At 45.9% G+C, this 18,979-nt stretch overlaps 1 protein-coding gene across 1 annotated transcript in view; it reads left to right on the forward strand.

Annotated features, from left to right (window-relative positions):
• The window catches only part of dok4 (docking protein 4), a 66,592-nt gene that overhangs the window by 47,122 nt on the left and 491 nt on the right, over positions 1–18,979 (forward strand). The window contains exons 3-9 of the mRNA XM_063481168.1: positions 8,599–8,706; positions 10,199–10,313; positions 10,974–11,093; positions 11,909–12,098; positions 13,145–13,283; positions 13,893–14,010; positions 15,043–18,979. The exon at positions 15,043–18,979 is cut by the window's right edge and continues 491 nt beyond it. Coding sequence (XP_063337238.1) covers positions 8,599–8,706; positions 10,199–10,313; positions 10,974–11,093; positions 11,909–12,098; positions 13,145–13,283; positions 13,893–14,010; positions 15,043–15,188 — 936 coding nt within the window. The 3' untranslated portion in view covers positions 15,189–18,979. The remainder of the gene's footprint in view (positions 1–8,598; positions 8,707–10,198; positions 10,314–10,973; positions 11,094–11,908; positions 12,099–13,144; positions 13,284–13,892; positions 14,011–15,042) is intronic.

The raw sequence follows: 18,979 nt of genomic DNA on the forward strand, positions 1-18,979 counted from the left end.
CGACAAATGAGCGTCTGCGCACAGAGATGTGCGGACTCATTACACACACGCACGCACGCGCACACACACACACACACGCACACACACACGCACGCTGGGAGTTTTTGGAAAGTTCAGGAAACAAACAGCGTTGCTGATTTAAACCAGGAGTACAAATATTGCCCAAAACAATCGTGACTATGATTTCTCCTCGTATCGAGCAACACTGAGGTTCGTTTAATCGACGTCCTGACTGACAAACCCGCGCCGCCTCTGCCGCCCCGCCAGCCTTCTCACGTTGCAGGTGGTATAAAAGATGGCCGTAGCTTTCAGGTGATTTGAACCTGCATCATAGTCAGAGAGGACGATTATCATCTTCTCTGGTTCTACATTAACGACTCGTCAGGCTCGAGTCGTCGCTGTCTCCGGGTTCACAGTCAGATCGACACTTTGTTTGCCACGCCCACTTTCAAAACGCGCAGCTGACGTGACAGGACGTCAGTAACAACGCCACCCTGCAAGATGTTCTTCAGCCAGAAACATGATCTACAAATCTCTCTTCCTCCCTGAGCCTGATTCTGCTGGAGGTTTCTTCCTGTTAAAAAGGAGTTTTTCCTTCCCGCTGTCAGCAAGTGCAGTACTCAAAGGAGAAAACCCCAACAATCTATTATTGTAGGGTCTACACTGTGAGGAGACTGTTGTTGTCATATAAAAAAAGTTGAATTGAAGTGCACGTTTCCTGGTTCCTCTGGGATTTAGCTCATCGGTTGGAGGCTCGGTACACGCGTCTTCTCCGCCGTTGGAGATTTCTGCCGTAGACGAGTCTGTCCTCTGAGAACGCTCTAATCTTCTCCGTGACGTGCAGCACGTTTTCCAACCACCAGGAAACCAAACAGTAACCGACTAAATGTGTTTTCAGGCGATCCCCCACAGTCACTGCACCGGTCGATGCTCGCGCTGACCTTATTTTCTATCAGACCAAAGTCATCACCAGAAATAGCTCGTGGTCCGTTACAGAACCAGTGCAGCTGTTAGCGTGGAGGTGTTGGGACGGAGCATCCAGAAGCTTAATGAAGCAGGTGTGCTGAGATCTGATCAAACTGTAATGGTGCCTGTGGGGACGCTGGTTAGAGATGCAGGCGTTTCCTGAGGCACCGAAACAGCACATCGATCCTCTGTGTGCCCACCGTCCTGCTGGAGCTGAAAGGTTGCACTTGTTTGTGCCACCTTTAAACGCAGGGACAAAATGTCATTGGTTCGTATTGATTTCTAGAATGTCTGAGTTTGTTTTTAAAGCCTTATACCTCCAAGTCCCTCTGTCACAGGTAACATTAGAAGAAGGAAGAGCTCAGGGCTTCCTCTTAGTTGTGTCCATTAAATTGAGGCAGGTTTCCTTCATCAAGGGATTGATTTACAGAGTGTGTAACGAAACCTGAAGCGAGGGTCGGGTCTGCCTGAGAAACCGAGGGACGCCTCACACTCAGACCGGTCCTGAAGCATCATCCATTTGTGATCCTGTTAGTGCCATAATTTCCAAAATGGACGTTATCATGTTTGACTTCTAGAAGAAGAGTCGCCCCCTGGTGGACACGAGAGACAGACGGTTCCTGCATGTCTGAGGCACAGTGGACAAACATGCTGTGATCAGAAGTTTCCATCCACTCATCGTGGGCATGAATTTCAGGCTCATTTGGGGCTTTTAATGATTTCCTTAAACTCTTCTGTTTCCAGGTTTGAAGGACTGTTCAGCATAGGGTTTGATGATTTGCGTGCACAGGTTTGAAATCATTTTGGATTTTCTCTAATCCACCTGCAGTGTTTATACACCTGCACTAATATGTCCCTTAAATGTCTGTTAGCACCTCAGTCAGACGCTTTTAGAAGCCATCAACAAGTGTTTGGCATAATTCTGGATATTTGAGCGCTCTTCTTGGCACAACTGGTCGACTTTATTTAAATTAGTTTTTTCTGGCATAGAAACAGCTTTAAGTGTAGTCCACGAAGTTTCAGTGTAGGCTTGATGCCGGGGCTTTGGGGTCATTGTCCTGTGGGAGCGCCCGCCTGTGTCCATGTTTCAAACATCGAACTATTGATTTGATATGAAGCAGTCCTCCCTCTTTATTATTCTAACCACAGCCCCACACCATCACGCTGCCACCACCATGTGTGACAGCTGACGCAGTGTTCATAGGTTTAAACAGCTCACCTTCTTTGCAGACAATAATTCATCTTTTACATTACTTTGTTTGTTTTTTTGTCTTAAATTCTTGCTGTTACTCAGCAGCTGTCGCCTCTCCAGGCCAACTAAATCCATCCAGAACCACACCAGCTGCAGTGTTGGGAAGGTTACTTTTAAAATGTATTCCACTACAGATTACAGATTACATGCCCCAAAATGTATTTTGTAACGTATTCTATTATGTTACCCAATGAGAGTAACGTATTCGGAATACTTTGGATTACTTAATATATTATCATGCTGTTTACAACTACATGAATGTGATTTATTACTATTACTGAAGGTCCGCGGCTCCGAACCGTAGTAAAGGGACCTCTGGCTAATACGTCGGGTTCGTGTCGGGCTCGTAGCCGAAAACTAGCTTTACTTTGTTGTCTGGGTCAACTTTGCTAGCGAGAGACAGAGAGAGGCGTTGAAAGGCTGCTGCAACTGAACTTATTGTTTCGGAGGAAAACACGAACACAGTGTACAGTCGAGTCTTAATAGCTTACTTACAACTGGGCTCGTCAGGCACTCTTCTCGGCTGCAGTGGTTATTATTATATTTACATGCTTCCAGCTCCCGTTTCTGCTCGATGACAGCTCGTACTTTTCCTTTTTCTCCCTCCCTCGCTCACAGACACATAACGGGTACGGCAGTCCATTCTCCCTGCAGCACGGACTACACTGCCCATGAGGCTACATTCTTTAGGGCCATGCCTGTAACACTCTGCCTATTAGCTTAGCACAACAACAACAAAAAGGCGCTCTTGTCGCTACCCGATCCGTACCGGAAACCCGATCGGTACCCCGCATGCGCAAATCTTACGTCACTTCCTCGCTTTGCCAACATTGCCACATTCAATCTGTATGTGGCAATGTTGGCACATACAGACGCGCCTTCGGCGCGTCACTGTGACGTAATCGGTCTACAAATGCGGCCTCAGGAGGATGCAGCCCATGAATTTGGACACGACCACAGTCGCAGAGAGAACGCGTCACCCTGTAACCATGGCAACATAAAGCTGCCGCCTGGAACAACAGAGCATAGCTGTCAAACAAAACCCAAACAGTCCTGACCCGCCACAATATGAAACAGGAAAATACCGCCATGTAATCCATTTATTTCAACAAAGTAACTGTATTCTAAATACCACCTTTTTAAACGGTAACTGTAACGGAATACAGTTACTCATATTTTGTATTTTAAATAGCGGTACATGTATTCCGTTACTCCCCGACACTGACCAGCTGATTGCTTTCACACCATCTTTGTAGTTTTCACACATCAAAGCCGGCAGCATCGAGCTGATTCAGGTTGCACACGGACGTCCACGTTCTCCTTAAAAGCTGCGATCCCAGGGAAACGCCGCGCCCGGTGTGTCTCTGCGTGAAAGATGGTGTTTCATCATTGTTCATGCAGAGATTTGTCATGACTGAAACCTGCATCTGAAACTGTTTTTCCATGACGTTACTGACTTTGTTGTGCTAACGTTGGACTGCACAGGCTGCACTCACAGCTCAGCACTCAAAGCTCTTTATGCAAACACCTCGTTCACATATTCATACAGGAGCTTCTTTCTACATCTTTCTATCGTCAGTGACAAGTGCACTGCAGACCAACCTGGGGTTAGTGTCTTGCCCAAGGGTACCTGACACACAGACAGGAGCAGCCAGGGATCGAACCACCGACTTAGTAGATGACCGGCTCCGGCTCCTGAGCTGCAGCCACCACAAACCTGGTTCATCTGAGCTTCTAACTGTGAATGCTGATGTTACTCGTGCACAGTCACAGCTCAGGTCAGGATAGCGTTCGCTCGCGCTGCACTGAGGTTTGCACCGTGAACACAGCCAAACGTCCTCTGCAGTGTTCGAGCAGAGCACAGCGTCTAACGTTTAATAATGTTATTATTTTTGCTCCATTATTTCCTCCTGATTCCTCTGCTCTATATTTCATTTATGAGGCTTTAATAACTGGAAGTTACCACAGTGAAGTTATTACTGTGTGTGTGTCAAACAGCTGCAGTCCTGACGCTTCATCATAAAATGAACTTTAGATGCTTACAGTAGTTTTTGGTCTGAAAAACGTGCACTTCATGTAATGCACACTACAGATCTGGATGTGACTGAGCACTTATTAGCAGCTCTGTGTGTCTGTGCAGTTTGTGATAACCGAGCTCTCTGAAGATGGTCACCAAAAACCCTGCAGTGGCTTAAACGCGAACGTTAAGGTTTCACAGCGTTTGTGGGTCACGTGACTCTGACCTGTGAGTCCGTCACAGGATCCGGTTCGGTCACTTTGCTCCTAGGAAGCGACTTCACAAACTATCTTGAGCGGATACGATCATTTCAACTCTGATCTGCTGCTAAAGTAGCCGGCTGTCATACAGCACACCCATTTTCTGGTAGAGCTGTTTAAACCGGGCCTCTGCATCGTGTGGTTTCGGTCTGCAGCCGCTGCAGCTCAAGCGAAGGACAAATGTGTGATTTGAGAGAAAAACAGAGCAGCCGTGGATCCATTCAAAGTGTGCCAACGCAGCATTTCAAGGTTACGCTAACACCTCGGCTGCATAGCATCATCATCTCCTCGTGCTTTCATCTGAGCGAGCCCCTCTGAGAATTACAGCAACTCCCAACAGCTCCGCACTCGTTTCATCTTTGAGGCTACAAGAAGGAAGCAATTAGCTCTCCTATCTTCCCCTTCCTCCCATCTCCCTCCTCCGTCTCCTCTCTTTAGCTTCACTTAGCACTCCTCACAGCTCCGTCTGCTGAGACCTGATTACTTCAGAGGACAGTGAAGGGAGAGATGAAGAGGAGGAGGCTGATGAATGATGAGGAGGAAGGATCTGTACAGATGGTGGCCATGAAAGCGCTGCAGATGTTCATGGAGTAAAAACAGAAACTAAAGTGGAGAAATGTTGAAAACTTATCAAAAACTACACGTTTAGTAGTTCAGCATGTTTTCTGTTCGTTTGATTCTTTCAGTTTTTATTTTGTTGACAGTTTCAAAGCATTTAAATGATATAACCTGACTTAATCCACCTAGGGCTGCTCGATTATGGCAAAAATGATAATCACGATTATTTTCACTGAAATTGAGATCTCGATTATTTGACGATATTTATTTAACAATAACAATGTATTGAATAATGGCTTTAAAGATGTCAAAAAATAATATAAAATAGTGTGCAAATACTGATAACAGTGCAAATGTTTGCAATATAAAAAATAAATGAAAAATGTAAACATCTATGTTTAGTGAACTTCAAAATACTGCATAATACTGGTTGTTCACTGTGTTAATTGAGCAGTGGTCTTTGGCGAGGAAAACGTTACCGCGTTTGTTATCTCCTTGTGTCTCTGGGAGCTGCTGGGATATTTAGTCGCGTTGTACAGGGGAGCGTGAATGAAGTCTGTGAGGATGAAGCAGGTGTTGTCGAGAGTTTTTTCTCTATGTTCCTTCATTGTTTGATCGTATGTCACTTTGTGAGCGGTCTTCAAATGATTGAATAAATGTGTAGTGTTGCTCTGTGGTGCAGCTACGACACCGTAGCAAAGTTTCCACACTATGTCTACTTGATCCACGTCTGACTCCGCAAACCCGTAATGTTTCCACACCACTTAAGTCGTTTTACCTCTCTTTTCAACCAACGGCATTCTTTCTTCAGCAGCCATTATCCTCTCCTCACCAAATAACTTCTGCTTAGCTTTCCGAGCTCTCCGAGCTCTCCGAGCTTCCCTCGGGTCCTCTTAATTGTTGTGACGCGTGTTCGAAACGCAGAGAGGTGCGCTCGATTTGCCACACGGAGCAGCGTGAGAGGAGGAGCTAATAATCGGCTCAGTCATTTTTAAAGATCGTTGAAAGCCCAGATCGTAATCACGATTAAAATTCGATTAATTGAGCAGCCCTAAATCCACCCGATAGTTCTCCTTGTTTGTCTCATCAGGTCTCCAAGGATCTGTTTGGGCTGTAATTATTAGCATCATTATTAGTTTTAGTTATTATTTTTTAACCTGTTTGGCATACCCATGGTGAGAGAAGAACCACCAGTAACACTGTAAAATCTCCCAGTTTCTATGCTGAGAAACAGCCCAGCCTGACCCTGAAGTGTTCACTGGAGGACAACATGAGCTTAACTGTCCTCCTCTGAGGCGAGAGCCGCTCTGATCAGTCTATCGTGTCTGGTTTCTTCAGGCATCAGAAAACGTCTCCTCGCTGTGAAAGTGTCGCCAGAGTCAAACACTAAAGGCCAGCGTGTACTCGGCGTCAAAGTCGGGCTTAATGTTCTCTGACGCAGCTGGAGGTTAACCCTCTAAAGCAGGGGTCTCAAACTCAAATGAGCCGTGGGCCACTTCTGGCACCGTCATCTCATTGGAGGGCCACTTTAGTGTCAAAGTAGTACAAAAAAACAAACACGAAAACACCCTCTAATATTTCCTAAAATGTAGTGTTTTGTTTGTTTTACTTAATTCCAAATATTGTGTAACAAGACAAAATTGCAAACATGAACGCATTTTTTTCTCACTCTTAACTATCTGAAGCCTTTCAGTTTCATTTGTCATATGCAAGTTAGCGCAGGGTCAACATTGCAATGAAATGTATTTGACGAGCAGAAGACGGTCACTCAGCAGTATAGTACAGTACTTTCATTGAACTACCAAATAAACTGTCCCACACGTTCTCCCTGCAGCTCGGACTACACCGCCCATGAGGCTGCAGTCTTAAAGGGTCATGCCTGTAACACTCTGCCGTTGTATTAAATCATTTTTCGTATAATAATTTTTTAAAAAAAATATTTCTTCACATCAATATGCGGGCCGCAAGTAGAAGTGACGTGGGCCGCAAATGGCCCGCGGGCCGCGAGTTTGAGACCCTTGCTCTAAAGCCTGAACCTTGAAACTGGAGAGTTTATTGAAGCATCTGACAAATTTGTTTGAAAAACTAATTACATTTTAATTTCCATATATGCCTTTTAATTTGTATCAGTTTGTTACATCTGGCTTTAAGAAACCATCCACCTGTCAGTCAAAGAGGCCACGCCCCTAATAATGCAAACTTTAATCCTTAATACAATTTAAACAGGTGAGTTTTAGAAACATCCTCCCTATGCAGGTATTATGGAAGAGAAATGATCCACAGATAGCAAACAGTTTGTGTATCAGGCTGCAAACATGTTTATTTCTGCCGTAAAGTTTTAACATGGGAGTCTATGGGGACTGAGACACTGCTGCCTCTGCTGGAAGTTGGATGAACTGCAGCTCATCTTCATTCTTTCCCTGGATGTTGCTGCTTGGGTTGAAGTTCAGTCCATCAGCAATCATCTCTCCTCAGAAAAGAATGAATTACTACCTGCTTTGGAAAAGAGCATCTGCTGAACTTGATTACACAAAATGACAAAATCATTGTTATGGATCCACGTCTGGGTGATGCTGAGAGTTTATATCAGAGCTAATCTCAGTCCTTTGTGCTCAGATTTCCTTTTAGAGGTCACATATGTGAGGAGCTCTTTGTATTCCACACTTGTTCATTAAAGATCAGCTCCTCGTTTCCCGCCCTCGAGACTGAACGCAGCTCTCGTAAACAACCGAGGCTGAAGGGGGGGGGGGCTGGGTCTCGACACGTTTTCTATTTGAATTTATGAGCATATGCTGCTCTGTATGAAACACCAGCTACTTTCGCGGATAGTAAACTTGCATCTGTACAGAGACCTGTCTGTAACTTTCTTACTGGCTTTAGCCCAAATAATTACAGTTACATTAAAACATGTGAATTTTGATTTTATGTACTGTAGAGCCTGTAAAATAAATAAGCGTGTAGTCCAAGTATAAAAGCTACACAACATGAGGTGGATCAGTTAGAAGTACGAGTCCAGCTTAGTTAGACTTGTTACTGTTACTGTTGTTCCTGCGCAAATTTTTCACCAGAAATTTAAACCTAATTTTCACGATTTATTGTGTTAAAGACACTGACCATCATTCCAGAGTGTAACAACCAACCAGCTGTGTTGAAATACCCACGGTGTCAGTTGTGACAACAAGAACTAAAGCTGTTTCATCGCAATGGGCTGAACCATTTTTTAATGCGGGGGGGATGACTTTAATTAACTTCAATGGTAATTGTAACTAGGCTCAAAGTGTTAATACTTACTTATATGCATATTGTCATATGGAAAGCTAGGGTGGCAAGAGAACATGCCATCACAGTAGATCCGCCCCTGAGGACAGAGATTTGTAGAGAGAACACGAGACGAAGCTTCACTCTGCATCCATGCACTGACTTTATGCTCCACCAGGGGGAAGCACTGCACTACAGAATGTTGATATGAGGTTATGATGATATAAAATCAATGTCATTATGTGCGTGTGTGTGTACGTGTGCGTGTGTGTGTGTGTGTGTTTCAGATCTATCGGCGTTGCTGGCTGGTGTTCAAGAAATCTTCCAGCAAAGGACCTCGTCGTCTGGAGAAATACCCCGACGAGAAGGCTGCCTACATCAGAGCATGTCCTAAAGTAAGTGTGTGTGTGTGTGCGTGTGTGTGTGTGTGTGTGTGTGCGTGTGTGTGTGTGTGTGTGTGTGTGCGTGTGCGTGTGTGTGTGTGTGTGTGTGTGTGTGTGTGTGTGTGTGTGTGTGCGTGTGTGTGTGTGTGTGTGTGCGTGTGTGTGTGTGCGTGTGTGTGTGTGGCTCAGGTGTGCTCTGAAGGAGAAAACTAACACTTTAGAGCTGACACACTCACTGACAGAGATGAAAGCCTGTACAGAGCTCAGCGTGAGGCGGCCGTTTCTTCTTCTTCTCTTTAAAACTCAACGAGCTTTCGTTCTTCATCATCATCATCAGCAGCAGCAGCATTACTTCTCCTTCAGATGACCGTCCTGGCTGCCTTCACACTCCTTCACTGAGCATCCTTCAGCTCATCGATGCTTGTGAACTTGCTCTTTGTTCTTTCTCACAAAGCTCTAAAGAATCGACTGTAATCCAATCACAGCTGAGATGTTAAGGTGGATGGGACAACTCCAGCTGCAAGGAATCAGACACTTTGAGGAATATTTGGCTCAGCTTTGATGTACACTACCACTCTAAGGTTTGGACACACCTTCTTGTTTAATGGTTTTTCTTTATTTTCATGACTGTTTACATTGTAGATTCTGACTGAAGGCATCAACACTATGAATGAACACATGTGGAATCATGTAGTAAACAAAACAGTGTGAAATAACTCAAAACATGTTTTATATTTTAGATTCTTTCAAACAGCCTCCTTTGCTTCGATTCCTGCTTTGCTCACTCTTGGCGTTCTCTCCATGAGCTTCATGAGGTCGTCTGCTGAAATGGTTTCCAACATTCCACAGTGTGAACCATCCATGTAGAGACCACCGTTCACCTTTTCTGCACAAAGACACGGCAGGTGGAACCAATGATCCCAGATGTGGACTCATCAGACCAAAGCACAGATGGTCTAATGTCCACTCCTCGTGTTTCTTGGCCCAAACAAATCTGTTCTGCTTGTTGCTTTTCCTTAGTCGTGGTTTCTCAGCAGCTGTTTGAACATAAAGGCCTGATTCACACAGTCTCCTCTGAACATGTAGAGATGTGTCTGCTACTGGAGCTCTGTGTGGCATCTATCTGGGCTCTAATCTGAGGTGCTGTTAACTTGTGATTTCTGAGGCCGGTGACTCGGATGAATGTATCCTCAGCAGCAGAGGGACTCTTGGGCTTCCTTTCCTGGGGCGTCCGTGTGAGACAGTTTCATGGTTTTTGTGACTGCACTTGGGGACACATTCAAAGTTTTAGCAGTTTCCCGGACTGACTGACATATAAACACGAAGTAGAAAACCTGACCTGGATTAAATTAGACTGATCGCCTAATTAGCCAGTGATATGTAACCTGACAGGCCCTGCCAGCAGGTGGTGCCTCGGCTCCCCGGTCGATGTTACAGGTCACAGTGTCTCTGCGTGGTGTTTAATCAGCCCTGATTTCCACTTTCTCTCCAACTTGCTGTTTAGGTGACAGAGATCAGCAATGTGAAGAACATCACACGACTGCCACGTGACACCAAGCGACAGGCGGTGGCCATTGTGTTCACTGACGACACCTCACGCACCTTCACCTGTGAATCAGGTAACATGTCTGCCTCGACCTGTTTGGGGGGGATAGAGAAGGCACAATGGAAGAGTTAATGGTGATGTATAATGATGTGTAATGTATGAACATATGAGGAAGAGCAGTGCCCAGTGCATCATGGGAATCCCCCAGCAGCCTACGTCTATTGCAGCATAACTAAGGGAGGATTCAGGGTCACCTGGTCCAGCCCTAACTATATGCTTTAGCAAAAAGGAAAGTTTGAATCTTAAAAGTAGAAATAGTGTCTGTCTCCTGAATCCAAACTGGAAGCTGGTTCCACAGAAGAGGGGCCTGAAAACTGAAGGCTCTGCCTCCCATTCTACTTTTAAATACTCTAGGAACAACAAGTAAGCCTGCAGTGTGAGAGCGAAGTGCTCTAATAGGGTGATATGGTACTACAAGGTCATTAAGAGTTCCCAAAAATGTTCAGACTTGATGCCTGCCAATTCAAAAGGAGCTCATACGTTTAAACATTTAAAATCTGTGTTCTACTGTGGATAAAATAAATAAATATAGATTTATGTGATTTTCTAAAGTTCCAACTTTTTTGAGTTGAGTTTGTTTGTGAGGAGCAGGATTTTAAATTCTTTTAACGGGGAGTTGGTGAGGTGAAGCCAGTACGTGTTTGTAGTCCTGACAGCTCTCTCTCTCTCTCAGAGCTGGAGGCTGAGGATTGGTTCAAGACGCTGTCGATCGAGTGTTTGGGGATGCGACTTAATGACATCAGCATGGGCGAGCCAGACCTGCTGGCTGCTGGAGTGCAGTGTGAACACACAGGTACAGCGCACACACACACACACACACACACACACACACACACACTGTAACTACCATTTTATCAGTCCGAGCTGAAGATGTGCAGATGTTCATGGCAGTGAGACAGGATCAGAAATGAGTCCATCAGAGGGACAGCTCAGAGTCAGAGGCTGAGAGGGTCTGAGCATGTGCAGAGGAGGGAGGGTGGAGGATAAAGATGGAGCTGCCAGGCAGGAGGAGAAGAGGAAGAGCTCAGAGGAGGTTCATGGATGTAGTGGAGGAGGACATGCAGAGGGTTGGTGTGACAGTGGAGGATGCTGGGACAGGAGGAGGTGGGGGCGTGTTGATATGTTTTTGGATGTATGGTATTTTTACCCGTGATGTTTCTTTTTGGTTCTTTTCCTTTGATGTAAATCTGCTCTTAATGACTCGTTAAATCTCGGTTACGTTGACTCGCTGCACCATCGTGTGGCACAAAGTGGTATTACATGCAAGTCCAGCCCAGCACAAAGATGTTTTCAGTCCACTGTGAAACATTTCAAACTAAAAAGAGGAAGTGACACTGAAAGCTCCTTCAACTGTGAACCTATTATTGTTTATTGTTGTTTATTTTTATGTCAGATTTCATAAACCTTGTAGTGCTCATTGCACACAGTTATGAAAACCTATTTAGAGGCCGCGTCTGTTATGAAAGAATGATTAACTTTAACTTTATTCATCCTCCAGCTGCAAAAAAAGCAGTTCGCTGTTAATCGGTGTTTACTGTGAGGACCTGAGCATGAAAACAGATTTTACTTAACATGTGGGCGGGGTCTGACCGTCCTCTGTCTCCTCAGAGCGCTTCAACGTCTTCCTCCTCCCCTGCCCCAACCTGGACATCTACGGCGAGTGCATGATGCAGATCACCCACGAGAACATCTACCTGTGGGACATCCACAACCCTCGCACCAAGCTGGTCACCTGGCCGCTCTGCTCGCTGCGGCGCTACGGACGCGACGCCACCCGCTTCACCTTCGAGGCTGGACGGTGAGACTTCGTGGTGGTCGGGGAGGGGGGGTGGTCTGTCCTCAGATAAACACAGGTGACATCCATCACAGGTTAGAGAGCGCCGTCCTTTGTTAGCAAGGTGACTTTGAGATGAAGTGCTTATCTGAACTCACATACCGTCAGTCCAAGGATACCACACACACACAGACACACAGACACACACACACTCACACACACACACACAGACACATACACACTCACACGCAGGGCGCTGCATTGGGCTGAGCCTCGTGAGGAGATTGATTGAATAGATTAGTCGATGAATCAATGCTGGGACAGACCTCCTTATCTGCTCTTCTTTGATAAAACCTGACCAGCTATGATTGGGTCAGCATGCAGATAATGCTGTGTGTGTGTGTGTGTGTGTGTGTGTGTGTGTGTGTGTGTGTGTGTGTGTGTGTGTGTGTGTGTGTGTGTGTGTGTGTGTGTGAGAAACAGCAGCAGAGCCCTCTGGCGGTAGCTGAGGGCTCTGCTGCGGATGCTTCAAAGCGCTTAAACTCAAATCTGATTGGAGGAGATGCACATCGATCAATTATCAGAAAAGCGCCATCTAAGACGCCCACCATCAGTCAGTGAGTGGTTAGGGTCGAGTATAAAGGGGCTGACTGAGCCTGGAGTGGACGTTGGAGGAGCTGCTCAGGATGCTGCTTTGCCTCACACACTTTATTTTTCTAATTTGAGCAAATGTGATTACAGGCTGAATAACAAGTGCGTCCGGCTGGTGACACAGCAGGACGCACTGCTCCTCCAGCAGCAAAAAAAAAAACTTTAACTACACAAAGACAGCAGGAAGAATCAGGCCAGAGATGAAACTGCAGATCACTTTCACATTTGTCGTTTTGTTAACCACAAAACGGGTAAATCCCTAATTTGGTGACGTTGTTTTGGAGGATGAGCAGTGCTTTACTTCCCTCATCTCAACCTTTATCTTCTCTGGAGTGACTCAGAGAGAAAACTGAGCAGTAGGATTCAGACGACCGCGAGATAACACCGCCGTTTTCACGCTGAGCTGCTGTCATGTGCAGGATGTGTGACAGCGGCGAGGGACTCTACACCTTCCAGACCAGAGAGGGGGAGCAGATCTACCAGAGGGTCCACTCGTCCACGCTAGCCATCGCCGAGCAGCACAAGAAGGTCCTGCTGGAGATGGAGAAGAACAGCAGGGTGAGACGTGACCTTTCCTTTCTGATGATTTCAGCAGACTCGGGTTCAAATTCAACCTTTATTCAAACCCTGTGCGATTACAGCAGCGCACAGCCACAGACTGGATATAAATGATGGAAGTAGCAGGTCAGAAAACATCCAGCAGGGGGCGACTTCCCTGTTTCAAAGAGCAGCTTAATTTTAAAAAATCACCATTAAGTGTTAATAAATGCATAAAAAATGTGTCCATCTCAACAAAGTTTTGAAAATGTCAAAATAAACTTCCTGTAACGCTGTAATAAACAACAGGCTATAAAGTCCTATGAAATTTCACATTTATGCTTCATATTCACATTTTATTCAGTTTATTTTGTAAATAAACAGAGAAAAGCAGTAAATAAAAATCACACAGAGATAAATACAGACCAGCCTTGCTCAGAGGCTCCTCGGCAGCAGAAGAGAACGTGGGATTACATCATGTGGTTAAAAACGGGCTGGTCATACCTGTGGCGTCTTCCTGCTGGGACGCTTTCACAATAAAATGAACTTGATTCTCTGATTGCGTGTGAGCCGTGCGACTTCCTGTGCTTATTGTCTCAATTCCTGATGTTGTGTTTTTTTAACTCCCAGCTGCTGTCGAAGGGCTCAGAGTCTGGCTCGTACCCCTGCACCCCCACCGCCATCCTGCCCCGATCCGCCTACTGGCACCACATCACTGGAAACCAGACCGGCATGGATCCCGGCAGCGGTACGCCGCATGCCAACCCTTACATAACATTTACACGAGATTTATATAAGATTGAACTCTTAATGCTGATGATGTCAGAAGTTCAAAAGCTCCTCCCATAAACTCAAGAACCAAACCTGATTTTTGTCTTCACGGTCGTCTCCTTAAAGCTCTGATCACCTCCATGCTCCATCTCCATGTTACGGACATACTTTACTTTACTTTACTTTACTTTTTTCATTCTCTTCACCTCCTTTCTCACCTCCTTTCTCCTTCAAAGGAGGCAGAGGGTCGTTCAATACAGACTCAGTGTTGTTTTTAAAAAACAACTCAAAACTCACCTTTTTAAAACTGCTTTTGGTTAATTTTTGCTTGTTTTATATTGTCTGTTTTACCTTTTTATGACTTTTTATTTTATGTGCAGCACTTTGTGACTCTGTCTAAAAAGGTGCTATATAAATAAAATTTTATTTATTTATTTTATTGACAGATCGTCAAAAAAGACAAAGACAGAAAGACATCAGTCCACAGATGTGTCCAAATACAGAGACGTTACCAGTTTATGCTTCATAAGAACATCTTTAGAGTCACACATGCATTTGGTCTCAACATAAAGTATCCAGGCAAATATTTCTGTCTTTGCAGCTTCAAATAAACATTATTCATAAACTCTTAATATATTCAAACATCATCTTTTGGTGAAGCTGTTCCTCAGATATCTCACCTGCTGCTTTTATCTACGTGTCAATCCACAATGTCCCAAAAAAAGAGAAAATCCTGAGTAATCAAGTATTTGCTTCTCGGTGTGACCTGAAAGCATCTTTTGGAGAATAAACATCAGAAACGTGCAGATATAAAGAGTCAGATGTTAGAGGAGCTGCAGAGACTCGACAGACAAATTCAGCTTTGGTTTCAGAGTTTTTGGTGGATTGTGTTTTTGTGTCGTGAAGCCGACGCTTTACACAGACGTGTTGAGGAGATCGGTATCGGAGTCAAGCAGCATTAAGGCTCCGCCTACCTCAGGTAACAGGTGTGTTTCTGCTCCGTCTGTAGGTGACGCCGCGGAAGACGAGCTGCTGTCCACCCGCCTGCCTCCCGACCGCCACGCGACGCTGCCCCTGGCAAACACACACACGCAGTCTCAGCCACACATACACACACACTCCCCGACACACTACCCCACCTTCCCCGGACAGTGACACACACACTCACACAGGTGTGCGTGGACTTTGAAGACACACACAGGACCCACATGCATGCAGACACACACACCGGACACTCCCTCCTTATATCTGACAGCCCAACATCACACCTCACAGGATGGAGGGACGCTAACAGCGGCCGGCACGCCGTCCTGAGAGCGCGCTTCCTGCGGCTGCGTCCTGCTGTGTGACGTGAGGACTGAAAGCTCTCAGCTTCAAACCAGAGACAGAGTGAAGATTGTACGGACGTTTTTATACTGAATTTCTACTGCAGCTTCCTTTTGAAATCACAACAATAATGAGCGGCAGCCTGACACGCACACGTGGACCGACGCAGGCCTGTTAGCGTCCTGCTGCTCGCTCAGCTGCTTCCTCCTCCTCACACCAAACATCAGTCTGCCGTCACGTGTATGAAGATGTGTTTTGATCTTTATTTGACCCGCCCACAGTCACAGCGTGGCTACTAGAATAAGCAAGAATTCAGTTATTAAATGACAGAATTTATTTACACCTCAGAAAGTTAATTTGTAATTGTTGGATTTGCTTGTTAGGTCTGACGTCTTTAACCGTTTCCAGGTCCGAATCCTCCTTCATTCCTAAAATCAGGAAAACTGAGGAACCGCTGAGGGTGGAAAACAGTCCAGATAATCCAGTCCAATAAAACATCTGTGCAGCTGTTCGCTCGGCTGTGACAATAAAGTTTAATCAAAAGAAGGATTTATGAGGTGAGCAGGAAGAAAGCTCGCTCTCTGGCTGAAGGATTAAAAAGACTACAAAAACACGGCGAATGTGTCTGAACTACAGTTCATGTCATAGACTGTATATAAAGGATGGATGTAGCTGCCCAGATGTGACCCTGATGGGATATGATGTCTCACTGGTAATGACCATCATGCAGTGAAACGTGGACCAGCAGCTGAGAGCTAAACTTCAGCACTGATGCCACTTTTTAGCTCTGTCCATCTTTCTTTACAGTCTGCACACCGAGTGTACGCGTCGGGCTCTCGGCAGCGCTGACCGAGCTCGGTCGCTCAGATGTCTCGGGGTGGTTTGGATCTCTCGATGATCCCGAGCTCACTCTGAAGTCAGACGCTGTGAGTTTTTAAACACGTGCTGTGCGTGAACAGAGCTGATAAAAAGCTGCACAGGACCTGGAAGAAGTTCTCTGAGGTCGTCTCTTAACAAGCAGATCATCTTTAGGCTTAAAGTAAAAGAAGTCAACACCATGAATGTCATCATATAGAAACCTTAGGCTGCTTTAAAGCATATTCAGGCCCACGTGGTTGCATTACTGTGGCTCCCTGCACAGCTTAGGTTGTTTTTTATAGTGACAAAACTATGAAACGCCAACATTTGGTAAAATTTCCACTGTTTTTATGGATGTAGGAGGATTGAAGCGATGTATGATCCTGCTGCACGGTGCCTTAACAGCACCACGAGGACTGTGAAGACACGCGTGTGAAGAACACGTTTATCACATGTGGATGAATGCCTTTGATTTCACTGGTAGACGTGACTCTGCAGCTCCAGGATCTGCTCGGCTCCGAGCTGAGCCCTGGCTGCGGTTTTTCTTATCGAGTGATTCCTAAGCTCTCCGGGATGTGTCTTATTACACCTTCATCTTTTTACACACCCCTGTTATTTTCTCATCATCCACGGGTTTTAGGGACATTTGCCTGTCAGTAACTGATGTTCACTGTCCTTACATGTCATTGTTCAGTTCTCACTTTTCCCTCTGACAGATGGAAAACTCTCAGCCTCTCTGCACAGGTAGACTTCGTCAGTTTGAGCCTCACATTTGTGCAGCGTTTCTTCTGGTCCGTAGCCATGTGTGAAGAACTGGTACCTTCAAATCTGAGCAGGAAACAGGTGGAGTCCCTCCGTACGGGTCAGGCAGGTGTAGCTCCACCCAGTTCTTTAAGAGCTCTTGGGCTGTTGTTCACAACAGATCACCAAATGGATCTGAAGTGATGTGGATGCCGTCGGTGTTACCCTCACCTTTGACCCCGAGCTGTGGGTAGCGATCGTGAGAATTGTAGATACTGTGAGCCTCCTCTGAAGGAGGAGCTCAGTCTTTCAGGAGGAGGTCAGAGTATGGAGTCCTTCACACTGGAAGGAGGCAGTGTGACGTGTTTGGGAGGAGACCCCAGGCCAGACTCAGGACACAGTTTGTGTCTCTGAGCTGGCCTCGGTGCTTCCCCAGAAGAGCTGCACCAGTTTAAGCCTGATAGACTGCTGCCTCCAGATAAGCTGTAGAAAATGGATTTGTGGGTGTAAAATAGGAAAATGTGTTCAAACACTGACACGAGTAGAAGTGGAAATAACACAGGTTAGGTTTCACTTCTGCCCTGAGGTCACACCAGAGGCTTCACTGGGTCCCTGAGGCAGTCTGCGATATGACAATAGAGAAACCCTGAAGCTGCAGCAGCGCTGGCATCAGCAGACAGATAGCAGCACAGTTAATCACACACGGCCCGTTTTTCTGCTTCCATTGAGTCCAAATAGTCCAGGTGGTCAGGACGTTATCTTGGATAGCACAGCCATCGTTTCTGTCATCAGTAATATAAGGAATGACCTGCCGTGGCTCAGACGGACCACAGAGCGCTCGGTTTGGAAACTAAAGTTCTTCAAACTTATATGGAGGAGTTCAGAGCGATGATGTCTGAACGGGTCGAGGCTGGTTCTGGATTGGTTATCGATCATTGTCGATGGCGTCAGAGGAGAACGGCAGGTGCTGCCTTTGTCTTCTCTCACACTGAGCTGTACAGGTGAGGTGGAGGTGGGTGGGGGGAAATTCCAGGACAGCAGACGCACGTCGTGGTTTTTCCACCGTGGGCTCCGATCAGCTTTCAGCCGCTGCCTTTTGACTCCGCCCTCGTCTTTTTTCAGACTTGAGCTTTTTTTCCGTGTCGTACCCGGACTGTGCGCTGTGACTAATGCTGGATTCCTCCTCTGTCACCATCATTAGTTGTTTGTCCATCACTGAAACATGACAGGGCTACGCATTTCATCTGTCCTCCACATGATGGAAGCTGTGTACATATCTGCTAATTATTTCATGTGTGTGTGTGTGTGTGTGTGTGTGTGTGTGTGTGTGTGTGTGTGTGTGATTACTGGAACATGTGTTCATATAAAATACACACACACCCTTTTTTGGACCTTGTGATGTAGAAGAAGCTGCTCCACCTTGTCAGCATGGATCTTCATGAACCAGAAGAACACGTTTTGGATCCCGTCCTGCACCGCCCCCTCACGCCGCGTCCATCCGTCCGTTCGCTCATACATGTTCACGCCTGTGCCGCGCTGCAGTTCTTCTTTGTAGCAGGAGGAATCATGCAGAGGGGTGTTTCATAAAGAAGGAGCAGGACAGACCACACTTAAAGCTTCATGTTTGTCGAAGAATAAAAGAAAACTTTGACCCTAAAAACAGAAACGAAGAAAACATCTTGTCTGCAGCTGGAGGCTCAGAGCAAGTCAAAAACTCTGTGAGTTTAGTTTCAGGGGCCACTGGGACAGAAGAGCCGTCGAAATTATTTTTATTTTAAAGAAAAACTTTACAGAATTTTTCCCAAAACAAGGTTTTTGGAAATTATACCAACCTGTCCCGCAGATTTCTGCTTTGAGGGCCACGTCTCATGGTAGCACAGGAATGTCGTGTCACATTATCGCGCTAAACCCGGTGTATTGGGCTGATTCCAGCCTGCTTGTTCGGGTTTCCTGCTGAGACTCGAGTCTTTATGAAACCCCCTTCTGGCCTCACACACCTAAGTGCTCGGTGGAAGCGCTGA

The sequence above is a fragment of the Pelmatolapia mariae genome, linkage group LG1 (assembly GCF_036321145.2).
Source record: "Pelmatolapia mariae isolate MD_Pm_ZW linkage group LG1, Pm_UMD_F_2, whole genome shotgun sequence".
In the NCBI taxonomy this organism is placed as follows: domain Eukaryota; kingdom Metazoa; phylum Chordata; class Actinopteri; order Cichliformes; family Cichlidae; genus Pelmatolapia; species Pelmatolapia mariae.